This window comes from Canis lupus, chromosome 11 (assembly GCF_011100685.1).
Source record: "Canis lupus familiaris isolate Mischka breed German Shepherd chromosome 11, alternate assembly UU_Cfam_GSD_1.0, whole genome shotgun sequence".
Taxonomy (NCBI): Eukaryota; Metazoa; Chordata; class Mammalia; order Carnivora; family Canidae; genus Canis; species Canis lupus.
In genome coordinates, this window is record NC_049232.1 from 61,882,235 (window position 1) to 61,896,217 (window position 13,983).

General features: G+C 41.0%; 1 protein-coding gene across 1 annotated transcript in view; it reads left to right on the forward strand.

The window, feature by feature from the left end:
- Positions 1 to 3,514: 3,514 nt before the first annotated feature.
- Positions 3,515 to 13,983, forward strand: part of TMEM38B (transmembrane protein 38B) — a 52,009-nt gene continuing 41,540 nt past the window's right edge. Inside the window, 2 exon segments of the mRNA XM_038553015.1 lie at positions 3,515 to 3,541; positions 3,543 to 3,627. Coding sequence (XP_038408943.1) covers positions 3,515 to 3,541; positions 3,543 to 3,627 — 112 coding nt within the window.

Here is a 13,983-nt window from a genome sequence, read left to right on the forward strand (position 1 = left end):
TATTATTCTTTGATTTAACGGTACCTGTTAATCTTGAATGGAGATGAGTTGTAACCTTGGGTGTTGGTAACCACAGACACCTAGCAGCCACGCAGTGGTGAGTGACTGCAGTTTTGGCAGTCCTTACACTGATGAATACTGAGATATTCCTTTTAATAACATCAGATTTTTAATCAGGTATATTTACATTTGTTACACAGGGAGAACAGTTTTAGTTTGATAGTTTATGTTAGAGGTATATGTGATGTTTATAGAAAAGGATTTGCCTTCAGGGCAAGAAATAGGTAACCAAGTAATATTTTAAAAGTCACCATATCGAAAGGCACTATTATTAAACACTTGAGTCTAAAAAGTTGAGTGATACCCAAATTGGTTCATCACTTAAATCTCATGCACTAGCAGCCCACTTAACTGATTAAATTCAGTGGGTATTTTGAATGCAACTGATGTTCTTTAGTTAATTCTCGGAGATAATGCTGGATATTAAAAAAGTTGAATTCAAATTAAACATTTTGTTGTAAAGGTCATGTAATATTACACTATAATTTGATATGGCATGGTATCAAATACCTATCAAAATAACTTTAGAGTGAAAATGTCTAATTGGAATATCAAAGTTTAGAAGTGTAATTAGCCCCTTTAATATGAAACCTAACTATGGGCCCTTTATGATTCTTTAAAAAGTTACTGTTACTGATTTCCCAAAGTGAAAGGCATGCCACTCAGTGGATGGAAAGCAGTATTGCAGAGAAGAGATAGCGATGATTACATTTTGAGATACTAGTTTTTGGGATTTTGCCACCTTGACTTGGGGGAATGGGTAAGCAAGCTGAGACTAAGAAGAGTTATGTGAGTTGTTCTAGAATTAACTTCATGATTAATATTAGTGGCACGACTGTAATGTTTGTATACAGAGATACAGACTGCAAAAAAATTATTTATTTATAAGGGTAGTTCTGAATGAGGGGCATTTTCATCCCAGCCTTCCACTGGGACATTTGGCAATATATGGAGACATCTTTGGCATGTGTGTGTTACTGCATCTATTGGGTAGAGGCTAGGAATGCTGTTAAACATCCTACAATGCATAAGACAGTCACCACAACAAAGAGCCAATAGTATTGTTGAGAAATCTGGTTTATGAAAATTAGTTTCACATGTTTTTGAACTCAAATTCTTTTTAGTCTAAACTCTTCTAGATATTCATATAATAAGACCAGCTTTACTTTCTAATAGATAAGCAATACTTTATAATACAAATTCATTTTTCTGCAATGATTATGTAACTTTGTAAACTGCTTCCAAAAGTCAGGAAAAGTTTGAATATTCACACTTAATCTCCCCCAATCTCACCTTGCTCTGTTACCAGTTCAAAGCCTTTCCTTCTTTCATTGCTCACTTCCTTTTTTTCTGGATTATTTTATTTTACTAAATAACTGAAGCACTGACCAGAAGCAAATATAGTGAGCATATTTAACATTTGGATACAAATTGTCTTTTTATAAGATTATAATTTCATTTTTCTTAGATTTACACATTTTTTTCTTTAGACTCTAGGCAGATGGAGACCCATCTAATTCTCAGTTTTTGAAAAGAAACAAGTTTCAGATTACTAGGGAGAGCCTGAAATGATTCATTTCTTTCTGTTGGAATTAGTCTGTTTAGGGTAAGTAAAATGTTGGATTTACCTGCTTTTTAAAAAACTCTGATGCTTTTTATGTTGTCCTATTGGTCTTAATAATTGATTTAATTATACCTTAGAATAATAGTGGCATAGACTATCATTGGAGGTGTTGCAAAGAGTCCTTCATATATATTACTTTTTAAAGAACAAAATGCATCCTTTATGAAATTTAAGATTGTCAAATGTAAAACCTTTTGGGAAACACTATCCAAATTGTGCCCCTAAATTCATAACACTGCAATTCCAAAGATAAAGGAATGCATAAAAAGTATGGAAAATGAATACCCTTTGATTTTCCCAGTCTCCAGTCTCTTCTCACCAATTTACTCCTAAACTATTTGTTGATTGCACATTACCCTCCACCTCCATCAAAAAGGGAAAAACCCAGTTTAGTATAATGGTTAAGAGAATGGATTCTGGCTCTGATTTGTCTGAGCATAATGTAGTGATCAAGAGCTTAGATTCTGAAGCCAAGCCACATAGTTTGTGGTATGCCATTCAAGGATTTCTTTTCCAGCCTCATTTCTCACTTTGTAGTCTAGCCAAAATTCCTCTGTCCATCTCCTTCTAGCCTGTAAGGCCAGGTCATCTTACCACTTCCCTGAAATAGTCCTCCTCTTCTCGGAACTGCTCTAGCATGGCACCTCTGCTTCTCACTACCAGTTCTGTACAAATGACGTGTGTGCCTAGAAAACTTAATCTCTTGAGAAAACACAAGCTTACTGAGGGCACGATATTATTGTATTCTTTTTTAGATCTCCACTAAATCACGATGTGCCTTGCACACTAGCTTTGCTTGACAAATGTCAGGTGAATCAATTTAAAGAAGTTAATCCCACTCTGAACCTCTACCCCTCTGGCCTGTACAGGTTTATCCCAAATCATAGAACTTTATATTAAAAAGGATGAATGCAATGTATGTAAATCAAATCCCTAAAAAAATTTCTTGAGGACCCAAAAGAGTCCCCAAGACTCTACGAGGGCTATGCAATCAATACTTAGCATATTTCACATCTTAGGAGAAAAATTTAAAAGTTCTCTACATATGGCTTTAAAATAATAAATATGCTAAATGTTTTTTTTTTTTTTTAAGATTTTATTTATTTATTCATGAGAGACACAGCGAGAGAGAGAGGCAGAGACACAGGCAGAGGGAGAAGCAGGCTCCATGCAGGGAGCCAGACATGGGACTTGATCCCGGGAGTCCAGGATCACACCCTGGGCCAAAGTCAGGCCCTAAACCGCTGAAGCCACCCGGGCTGCCCAAATGTGCTAAATGTTAATGTAAGTAGTGCATTTTAAAATTCACTACGGAGGATCCCTGGGTGGCTCAGCAGTTTAGCACCTGCCTTTGGCCCAAGATGTGATCCTGGAGTCCCGGGATCGAGTCCCGCATTGGGCTCCCTGCATGGAGCCTGCTTCTCCCTCTGCCTCTCTCTCTCTCTCTGTGTCTCTCATGAATAAATAAATAAAATATTTTAATAAAAATAAAATAAAATTCACTACGTATATATTCCTCTGCCCATTCTCCTGGAGCTGGCACCGTTTGCAGCACGAAGAACGCCGGACGGACCCTGTCTGGGAGAACCAGGCTCGGCCCTGCAGGAACAGGCGGGAAGCCGCTGGCCCCGCCCACTCCCAGGACACGCCCCCGCCCCCGCCCCGCCCCGCCCCGCCCCTAGCGTGCCGGCGCCGGGTCCCAGGGCGCACGCGCAGGGCTCCCGCAGGCGGCGCGCCCGGGCGCGAGGCGGCGGCCCCTCCCCCACCCTGGCCGCGCACCTCAGGAACCCGTCGCCGGGGCTGCTGCGGCTGCTGCTGTCGGTCGTCGTCATGGACTCTCCGTGGGATGAGCTGACCTCTTGCCTTTTCTCGCACGTCTATGTTCCCCTTTTTTGACATCGCCCACTACCTGGTGTCCGTGATGGCGCTGAAGCGTCAGCCGGGTGAGTGCGGGAGCCGCAGACCGGCCGCCTCAGGGTGCCTCTCCCGGGAGGACGGCCGGAGCCGCCCGAACGGCCCGGGGCCTGGAGACGGGCTGGAGGGGCGCCGGGGCCGACCCGCCCGCCTCGCGAGCGCGGGGGAGACTGAGGCAGGGAGCGGGCGTGTGTGTGTGCGTGTGTGTGTGTGTGTGTGTGTGTGTGTGGCCCCGGGAGGCGTCAGAGGAGGCGCGACCGCGGGTGCGGACGCCGCGGCGGGCAGGGGCCGCTGACGGGGAAGACGCCGCTGCGGCGTGTGGGAGCCGGAGCCCCTGCACCGGCCTGGCCCTGGCCCTGCGCGGTCCCCGGGCGCCGCCGCCGGCCTGGGGACCCCCGGCGTTCACGGCTCACCTGCGGGGGCGGCCCCGGGCCTCCGCGCTCCAGCGCCGCCTGCCGCTCAGGGCCTGACCCCGGGGTCCCGGGATCGAGCCCCCCGTCGGGCGCCCCGCGTGGAGCCTGCGTCTCCCTCTGCCTGCGTCTCCGCCTCTCTCTGTGTGTCTCTCTCATGAATAGATAGAGAACATCTTAAAAAAAATAGTAAGAACTGTTCATCAGAAGACACCATTCAAGGGCTGAAGACACAGAGCACAACCTGAGAACGGGTATTTGCAAAACTAGAGCCAACAAAGGATGTGTAAATAAAGTGTATACAGAACTACATGTCAATTACGAAAAGACAATTCCGTAGGAAAAAAAAGTGTGTTTAAGGAAGAGGAAGACGAAGGAGAGAAACTTTAACGGGCAGTTACACACACACACACAGAGTATTTCTAAAGAGCCAAGAAACATATGAAAAAGTGCCTAAGATGGGCCGCCCGGGTGGCTCAGCGCTTTAGCGCCTGCCTTCAGCCCAGGGCGTGACCCCGGGGTCCAGGGATCGAGTCCCACGTCGGGCGCCCTGCACGGAGCCTGCTTCTCCCTCCGTCTATGTCTTTGCCTCTGTGTCTCTCATGAATAAATAGATAAATAAAATCTTTAAAAAAAAAAACCCGTAAAAGTCACCTGGGGACAGAGCCCCCCTGGGGACAGAGCCCCCCGGGGACAGCAAGTGGAGCTTGGTCGCTTGGAATAAGGAGTGGTTCTGGACTGCTCTGCAGCCCTGAAAGTTGTGTGGACGCTCAGAGAGCCCCAAGCAGGGACACTTGTCTTCTCCGTACCCAGCTCTGTCACCTTGCTCTGCAGCCGAATAAAGTGATTGTGGTTGGAAGAGAGGGGATCCCCCTTTTTCCGTCGTACGCGTGACGTCGTCCAAGGGTCGTTTGGCACGGTTTCACTATACAGCATTTTGAGGGTTTTTTTTAATCGTATATGGTCAAGGAGCAATATTCGTCTTTTTTACTCTCAGAGTATGTTTATGCCTGTATTGCTTTACTTCTGCAGTTATTCTGCTTGCCTTTTGGATCCTTTATGACTCTCTTCTTTCTTTGAGCTCAGGCATTTTTTTTTTCCCCCCTTTCCTACGTTTTATCTGTTCATGCAGCCTGGTCCTTTAGGGAGAGTTCATTAATGAGTGAATGAGGGCTTGAAGAGGTGCTGTAACTCTTGGGGACTGTTTTTTGTTTTTGTTTTTGACTCTTTGCTCTCAGAAATATTTTTCACTTACATTGATGTTTGTAGCTCAGTCTTTTAAAGCATTGTTTGGTCGAAGTTTTGCCCTGGAAAAGGTGGATATTGTATTAAATCAGGACAGATAATCTGTGTAAGTGAAAGTGTTTCCCTGATTTGAAAAGAAGTACCTTATCATGCCATATTTAGTATTTGGAGTTTTCTTGTATAGGCCAAATCAGGTTCTCAAAGTGTGGCCTGGGAACCCTTGGGGTTCCTGACACTTCCAGGTCAAAATTAGTTCATAATAATATGCAAATATTATTTGTCTTTCTTTACACTCATTTTCTCACAAGTGTGCAGTGGAATTTTCCAGAGGCTACATGACCTGTGATGCTGTAACAGATTGAATACAGAAACAGATATGAGAGTCCAGCTGTTTTCTGCTTGAAGCCAGACATAAAAAAAGGATTTGCTAACATAAAACAGTGGGACCTTCCTCACTAAATGTTTGCTTTGGAAAACACGTATTTTTCATAAAGAATACATAATTGATGTTAACATTTAGTATGTTTATTATTTTTGAAATGAAAAACATTAAGTACTCCTTTAAAATTTTCTCAACAATTTCTAATAAGCTAAATATACCTGTTAACTCCCATAAAAGCTCTTTGGGGTCTTCAAGAACTTTTTTTTTCAAGTCTGACTTTTTAACCTTTAAACTGAAGTTTGTGATTTTTTAAAAGATTTTATTTATTTATTCATGAGACACACAGAGAGAGAGAGGCAGAGACACAGGCAGAGGGAGAAGCAGGCTCCATGCAGGGAGCCCGATGTGGGACTCAATTCCAGGACCCCAGGATCACGCCCTGGGCTGAATGCAGCTCTAAACCACTGAGCCACTCGAGCTGTCCTAAAGTTTGTGATTTTGGACAAAGACATACAGACATGTGATTGCCACCACTATCAAGATATCCAGTAGTTTCATCACTCACCCCAGATTCCCTCCTGCCCTTTGTAGTTGGCCTTCCTCTAGTCTCTGGCAACCATTCATTTGCTCACTAATTTTTAGGGGCGCAAGGAGTCCTGAGACCAAAAAATTTGAGAAGCGCTGGACTAATTTAATGCTGAAACAGTATTACATCTTGTGAATATATTTTATATATGTGTGTGTGAGAGAGAGAGAAACATACTTTATATTCCAGTACCAGTGCTTGTAAACAGGTGAAAATGATAGAATTCATACAAAAGAGTGTACCAATTTAAGCTTTTACCAGAAGTATGTTAGACTGCTTGTTTCTTCCTCAATATTTGCTACCCCCCCCCACTGTTATCATTCTTAACTATCTTATCATTCTAATGATCAGAAAAATAGTTTTCATTTGTACCTGTCAGGGTTACTGAGTGAATGCTTCTTAAGTTTATTGGCAATTTGTATTTTCACTTCTCATTGAGTTGATCATATTGTTTTTTCTATTTAAATTGTAATGTAATACATTTTTAAAAATGATGAATCAGGGGCTCCTGGATTGCTCAGTCAGAAGAGCATGTGACTCTTGATCTCAGGTTTGTGAGTTTAAGCCCCATGTTGGGTGTAGGAATTACTAAAAAATAAATAAAAATAAAAATTAAAAAAATATTGAATCATCCTTATATTCTTGGAATAAACTCCACCTGTTTGAGGTATCATTTTAATTCACTAAGGATTTTATTTGCCAATACTTTGTTTAAATTTTTACTTAATTGGCAACTTTTTCTTATCCCCTGTTGACTGATTTCTCTAGAACTCAGACCTATTGTGCAATAAAACTATAATTCGTCTATGTAGTACCAGGATTCTTCTTATCTTTATTCTCTGGAGCACATTACTCCTTGAGACTCCTGACTTTTGGAATGTATTTTATCACTGCCCATACCTCTCTCCTCACTTGCCTACCATTTACATCTTATATATCTCTTCCTAGAGCTTAAACAATGCTAGTGGAAACAGGTAAAGGGGATTAACTCTTTCTTTCTGTGGTGTGGATAAGGACAGCGTCCCTTTGCTATTTGGTTCAAGTCGTAGGTTTCAAATCCAAGGAAAGATGATGGTTTTCCTCTTTCCTTTTCCACATGACTTGTATTTAATAATTTGGATTGTTTTTTATTTCTTAATTTACCTCCATTTGTCAAATAGTTAACTTTAGTTCCTCCTAAACCTTCGCATCTGATTTTCTATAGTTTTTAGTTTTGGCTAGTAGTCATAGGTTTTGCTTGTTTGTTTTCCTATTTTAGTAGGAAGTTGGAAAATGCTGTGTTGAGGGTTATTAGTCAGAAACCATTTAGCAGGGGCACCTGGCTGGCTTACTGGTTGAGCATCTGCCTTTGGCTCAGGTTGTGATCCCAGGACCCTGGGATCAAGTCCCACATCAGGCTCCCTGTGGGGACCCTGCTTCTTCTCCCTCAGCCTATGTGTCTGCCCCTCTTTCTGTGTCTCTCATGAATAAGTAAAATCTTAAGAAAAACCCCACTTAACAGAAAGTTTATATCAATTTTAGTCTCTCTTATCTTACTTTTTTTTTTTTTTTTAAGATCTTATTTATTTATTCATGAGAGACACGGAGAGAGAGAGAGGCAGAGACACAGGCAGAAGGAGAAGCAGGCTCTGTGCAGGGAGCCCGATGTGGACTCAGTCCCGGGTCTCCAGGATCATGCTCTGGGCTGAAGGCGGCGCTGAACCACTGAGCCCCCCCAGGCTGCCCCTTACCTTACATTTTATTTTTTTTTCTTATCTTACGTTTTAAATCTGCCTTCTCTCTTTTCTTATTTAAATCTTCATTAAAATTAACACATTTTTGCAATCATACATTCATATCCAGTTGCTATTTTTGGTAAAATTTCCTGAAAATTTAATCTACAGTTATTTCTACTTGATTTTTACACACACAATCTATTTTTCCTGTTAATTCTCCCCCACTATACTACAGGGGACAGTATTGGTGATCTGGCAAGACAGTGATATTAAGAAAGTTCATAGTTTAGGAATATCTAAAATATTTCAAATATTGCTAACCTCTCTCGAATCACAGGAAGTTCAGTTAAGCAAATGTTCATTGAAACTTTACTGTGTATCAGGCACTATATTAGATTTTTTTAAAAATATTTTATTTATTTATTCATGAGAGACAGAGAGAGAGAGAGAGAGAGAGGCAGACACACAGGCAGAGGGAGAAGCAGGCTCCATGTAGGGAGCCCGACCTGCGACTTGATCCCGGGACTCCAGGGTCACACCCTGGGCCGAAGGCAGATGCTAAACCGCTGGGCCACCCAGGGATCCAAGATGCTAAGGAGGGCAGCCCTGGTGGCTTAATGGTTTAAGATGCTAAGGATACCAAGACGAAAGATGTTGTTGTAGCCTTAACAGTGTTATTTTCTTCCATGATTTCTATCGTTTCCATATCACCAATGAGTTTTGCTTTCCAGAACTAGGAATCCAGGAATAAAGCCTATTATTGTTTCTCCTTTTAATTTGTGGGAGATGAAAGGATTTATATGTCAAGAATTTGTCAGTTCTGAGGATTCTGTAAAGGTGGCAGCATAATTTTGCTGTCTTTATGAATCCACACATAAAAGCATACAGAAAGGTACAAAAATCATAAATGTACATACAGCTCAATGAATTTTCAAAATGAGCACATCTGTTTAATCAATACCCAGATAAAAAAATTCATGAAACCCCAAAGCCTCTTTTGTTATGTGATGTTTTAAAAACTGACAGTTTGTTCTCCCAGTGTAGGGTGGAAAAGGATGTCTCAGAAATGACAGTTCATAATTTACTTCTATTAGAGAGTCTTAAATGTCTCCAATTTTTAAGTGAAAGAATATTTGATTGACAAGACATAAAATATTGGTCAGGCAGTGTGATGTGGTAAAAAGAGCTAATAAAATCAGGACACCAGTATTAAAACTCTATCACTAACCGGGTAGTTTGAGATAAATTAAAACCCAGTATTTCATCTGTGCAGTGAGTGGTCTGGACTAGAACAACAGCTGACCTGTGTTTCTTCCTTAAGAATCTCAGTTTTGGCTCTAAAGAGATGTTCAAGCTTCAAAGTTTTTTTTTTTTTTTTTTAAGATTTTTATTTATTCATGAAAGACAGAGAGAGAGAGAGGCAGAGAGACAGGCAGAGAGAGGGAGAAGCAGGCTCCCTGTGGGGAGCCCGATGTGGGACTTGATCCCGGGGTCTCCAGGATCACGCCCTGGGCTGAAGGCGGCACGAAACTGCTGAGCCACCTAGGGATCCCCTCAAGCTTCAAAGTTTAAAGATATTTTCAACCCATCCTTTGTTTCCCCAGTAGTGGTAAACTAACTGCTTTCTGTAGTTGGTAATTCTGTGAATCTGTAGTACGTTTTACCTTTTTAACAATCTAGTTAAAAATTTTATACTTAATGTCTTTATAGCAAATTCTCTCTATTAAAATAACTATGTATTTTGTTCCCTGACTGGACTCAGACGGTACAGAGTCCTAGCAGTGGAGTTTAACTTCCTACTTTCCAGTTTGCATATGTCAAGTTAGGATATCTAAAGTTCTGGCTACTTCCTGCCTAGATCCAGTCAGTATAATGTCATTAGTTGTAGTGGGCCAGTGTGATGTTGGATGGATTTCCAATATGATCAAAATCTCTGTGACTTTGTTAGAGAACAGGAGAGTTGACATAGAACTAAGGCAAGATTGCAATATACTGTTCACCTAGTCAGGTAAAAGAGGTGTCTCTGGGGTTCCTTCAAATTAATACAGAAAAAGAGAATTTGCTTACGAGGTTTCAGGGGTTATATTGATTTGTTCCAGTAAAAATACTGCATCTTGAATACAGCTGTATTTGGAGTCACTACCTGTCTACCTTTCTGATAATCCACAGGCATTCTCCAAGATCCATCTGCTTAGTACTTATAGACCAAATAGGCAAGTTAAATGGGATGTGATAGCTGTCACCACCTTTTCATCTTTGACGTTTTTGGTTATGGCACCCATCTCTGTGGTACTGCTTTTTAAAAATACCTTGAGGGGGAGAAGAAACTCTAGGGGCTTCTACTCGAATGTTTCTACCATACTGATTCTGACTACATAAATCAGAGGATCACTATGGGCTTTGTGTCACTTGCCAGCTACGTCTGACTCCATAAATCAGAGGATCACTATGGGCTTTGTGTTACTTGCCAGCTACGTCTATTCTAGTTACACATTAAGGAACTATGGAAACAACCACAAGGTGGGTCTGTAGATTTGCTTGGCCCACTATGATCCAAACTTGATCCAAAACTGGAAGTAGAATATGACTTTATTTTCTAGCTTTCATTTCATAATGAAAATATTTTGATGTTAAAGTTCATAGGTGATTATGAGTGCTTCAGAACTCATATTTTTTTTTTTGTTTGTTTGTTTCTTTTCTTTTTTTCAGAACTCCTACTTTGAATTAGAGTCAGATCTCAATGTGACAAATTTTGTTAAGAGTTTTGGGGAATATCACAAACATCTTAAGATAGGACAGATAATTTTTGTCTTTTAAATATGAGCATGTTAAAAATAAAATAACATCTCCTAATGTCAGCTTGTTCCTTAGCTAAAGGAATGTTTTAAAACTGAGAAAAAAAAGCAAAGAAACCATATTAACTATATTTTTCTACTGACAATTATTTATATATGCAGGAAAGATCTACAAGCTGTTTCTGGTTAACTTTCTGTATTTTCACAGTTTAACTTCACAATAAACTAATTCTGGTACTGGTATGATATATACAAAAGAACATAACACCTAAAGAGATTTGTCATAGGATTGCCTCATACTGTAAAATGTGTTACCATAGTGTATATATTGAAAAGAGCTTCATAGAAAGGCCTATTTGAATTAAGGGAAATTTTTCTAGCGGACATAGTTTTGAAAATTAGACAAAAAAGATGGATGTGAGAGAGACCCTTCAATTGTTCTTTTCCTTTCTTTTTTTTCTCTAATAAAATCTTCGTTTCACTGATTTAAGTGATTTAGGGTTATAAGTACTTTCCTAGTGCTATGGTGTGTTGTTTTCATCTCAGCCTTGCAATAAGAATTGAAAAGAATTTTATCTGGGGCTCAGAGAATAGAAGCAGCCAGAAGTTGCATTTTGCCTGCTTTCTCTGCTGGTAATGATCAGTCCGTTCAGTAGATATATCAACAAGTGTCTGCTGTGTACTAGGTAGTAAATATGTCTTTTTGTATATTTTCTTATTTTAAATCCTTGTAAGTTGTGTATTACTCCCATTTTATGAAAGTTGAAACTTAAGCCAGCAGGGTTTAGTGATCCTACAAAGAGGTCACAAAACTGGTATATAATTCCAGCTGCTTCTTTGACTTGTGACAATACAAAGGGAAGTTAATGGTAGTTAAAATCATAATACTGAGCTCTTGAAATATTTCACATGTTTTTCTGTCATTCAGTACATTTATAGAGCACCTACTGTCTAAAGTCTCTTAGAATTTTAAGAGATAAGAACTTTATAATGGAGCTAACACATATACAAAATCTAGAATGTGATTATGTCCTAAGAGGACAGAATAAAATGTGCAAGTTGAGGAAAAAAGGAAAGTTATTTTGACCTAATCAGAAATGAGTATTACATGAGTGAATCATTTAAATGAAATCATTTAGTAAATTTGATTTGGATTGTTTTAATGGTCAAAGGAAAACCCAGGTATATTAAAATTTGGCTAAGTTAGTGAGTGTTGGGTATTAGGTAGCTGAAGGTAATGGTAAATTTCCATTAGAGTAGTACCCTAGGAACACAGAGGACAGACACCAGTGAGTATTCCTAATTGTATGTTTATTTGAAGTAATAAGTTATCTTAGAATGTGTTCTTCATAGTGACTGTGCTGTGATGGGCTCGTTATGGCTGTCATGCAGTCATTTCCAGAATGCATTCCCAGAGCTAACCAGAGTATGCCTGTGTGAGAGAGAGAGAGAGAGGGACACACACACGGTAGGATTGGAAGACAGTTAAGAGAAAGGGGGATAAAGGGTGTGTATGTGTAAATAAGCATAGGGAAAAAGTCTGGCAGTTGTCATTTCTCAGGATAGGAGTGTGATAGAATGGTAGAAATAGGAAAGGGTAATTTTTTGCTTATTTTGATTTACTTATATAATAATAGTGGTAAGTTAATACTTACTGCTTACTGTGTGCCAGGTCCCCATTCTGAGTGATTTCAAAGTACTCACTTGTAGTTGATTTTTACAACAACTGTGTGGTGTAAATTACTTTTTTCTTTACCACTTCCGTATGTGTATTTTTTCTTTTTTTTTTAAATTTTTATTTATTCTTTTTCGCAACGGGTTTGCCGCCAGAACACAGGTGTCGTGAAAACCACCGCTAAACCTAAACCAAAATGGGAAAGGAGAAGACTCACATCAACATCGTCGTCATTGGACACGTAGATTCGGGCAAGTCTACCACTACTGGCCATCTGATCTACAAATGTGGTGGGATCGACAAAAGAACTATCGAAAAATTTGAGAAGGAGGCTGCTGAGATGGGAAAAGGCTCCTTCAAGTATGCCTGGGTCTTGGATAAACTGAAAGCTGAACGTGAACGTGGTATCACCATTGATATCTCCCTGTGGAAATTCGAGACCAGCAAGTATTACGTGACCATCATTGATGCCCCAGGACACAGAGACTTTATCAAAAACATGATTACAGGCACATCTCAGGCTGACTGTGCTGTCCTGATTGTTGCTGCTGGTGTTGGTGAATTTGAAGCAGGTATCTCCAAGAATGGGCAGACCCGTGAGCATGCCCTTCTGGCTTACACACTGGGTGTAAAACAACTAATTGTTGGTGTTAACAAAATGGATTCCACTGAACCACCCTACAGCCAGAAGAGATACGAGGAAATCGTTAAAGAAGTCAGCACCTACATTAAGAAAATTGGCTACAACCCCGACACAGTAGCATTTGTGCCAATTTCTGGTTGGAATGGTGACAACATGCTGGAGCCAAGTGCTAACATGCCTTGGTTCAAGGGATGGAAAGTCACCCGTAAAGATGGGAATGCCAGCGGAACCACACTGCTTGAAGCCCTGGATTGCATTCTGCCACCAACTCGTCCAACTGATAAGCCCTTGCGTCTGCCTCTCCAAGACGTCTACAAAATTGGTGGTATTGGTACTGTCCCAGTGGGTCGAGTGGAGACTGGTGTTCTTAAGCCTGGTATGGTGGTCACCTTTGCTCCAGTCAATGTTACAACTGAAGTAAAGTCTGTTGAAATGCACCATGAAGCTTTGAGTGAGGCTCTTCCTGGGGACAATGTGGGCTTCAATGTCAAGAACGTATCTGTCAAAGATGTTCGTCGTGGCAATGTGGCTGGTGACAGCAAAAATGACCCACCAATGGAAGCAGCTGGCTTCACAGCTCAGGTGATTATCCTGAACCATCCAGGCCAAATCAGTGCTGGATATGCACCTGTGCTGGATTGTCACACAGCTCACATTGCCTGCAAGTTTGCTGAGCTGAAGGAAAAGATAGATCGTCGTTCTGGAAAGAAGCTGGAAGATGGTCCCAAGTTCTTGAAATCTGGGGATGCTGCCATTGTTGATATGGTTCCTGGCAAACCTATGTGTGTTGAGAGCTTCTCTGACTATCCTCCTCTGGGCCGTTTTGCTGTTCGTGACATGAGACAGACGGTTGCTGTGGGTGTCATCAAAGCAGTGGACAAGAAGGCAGCTGGAGCTGGCAAAGTCACCAAGTCTGCCCAGAAAGCTCAGAAGG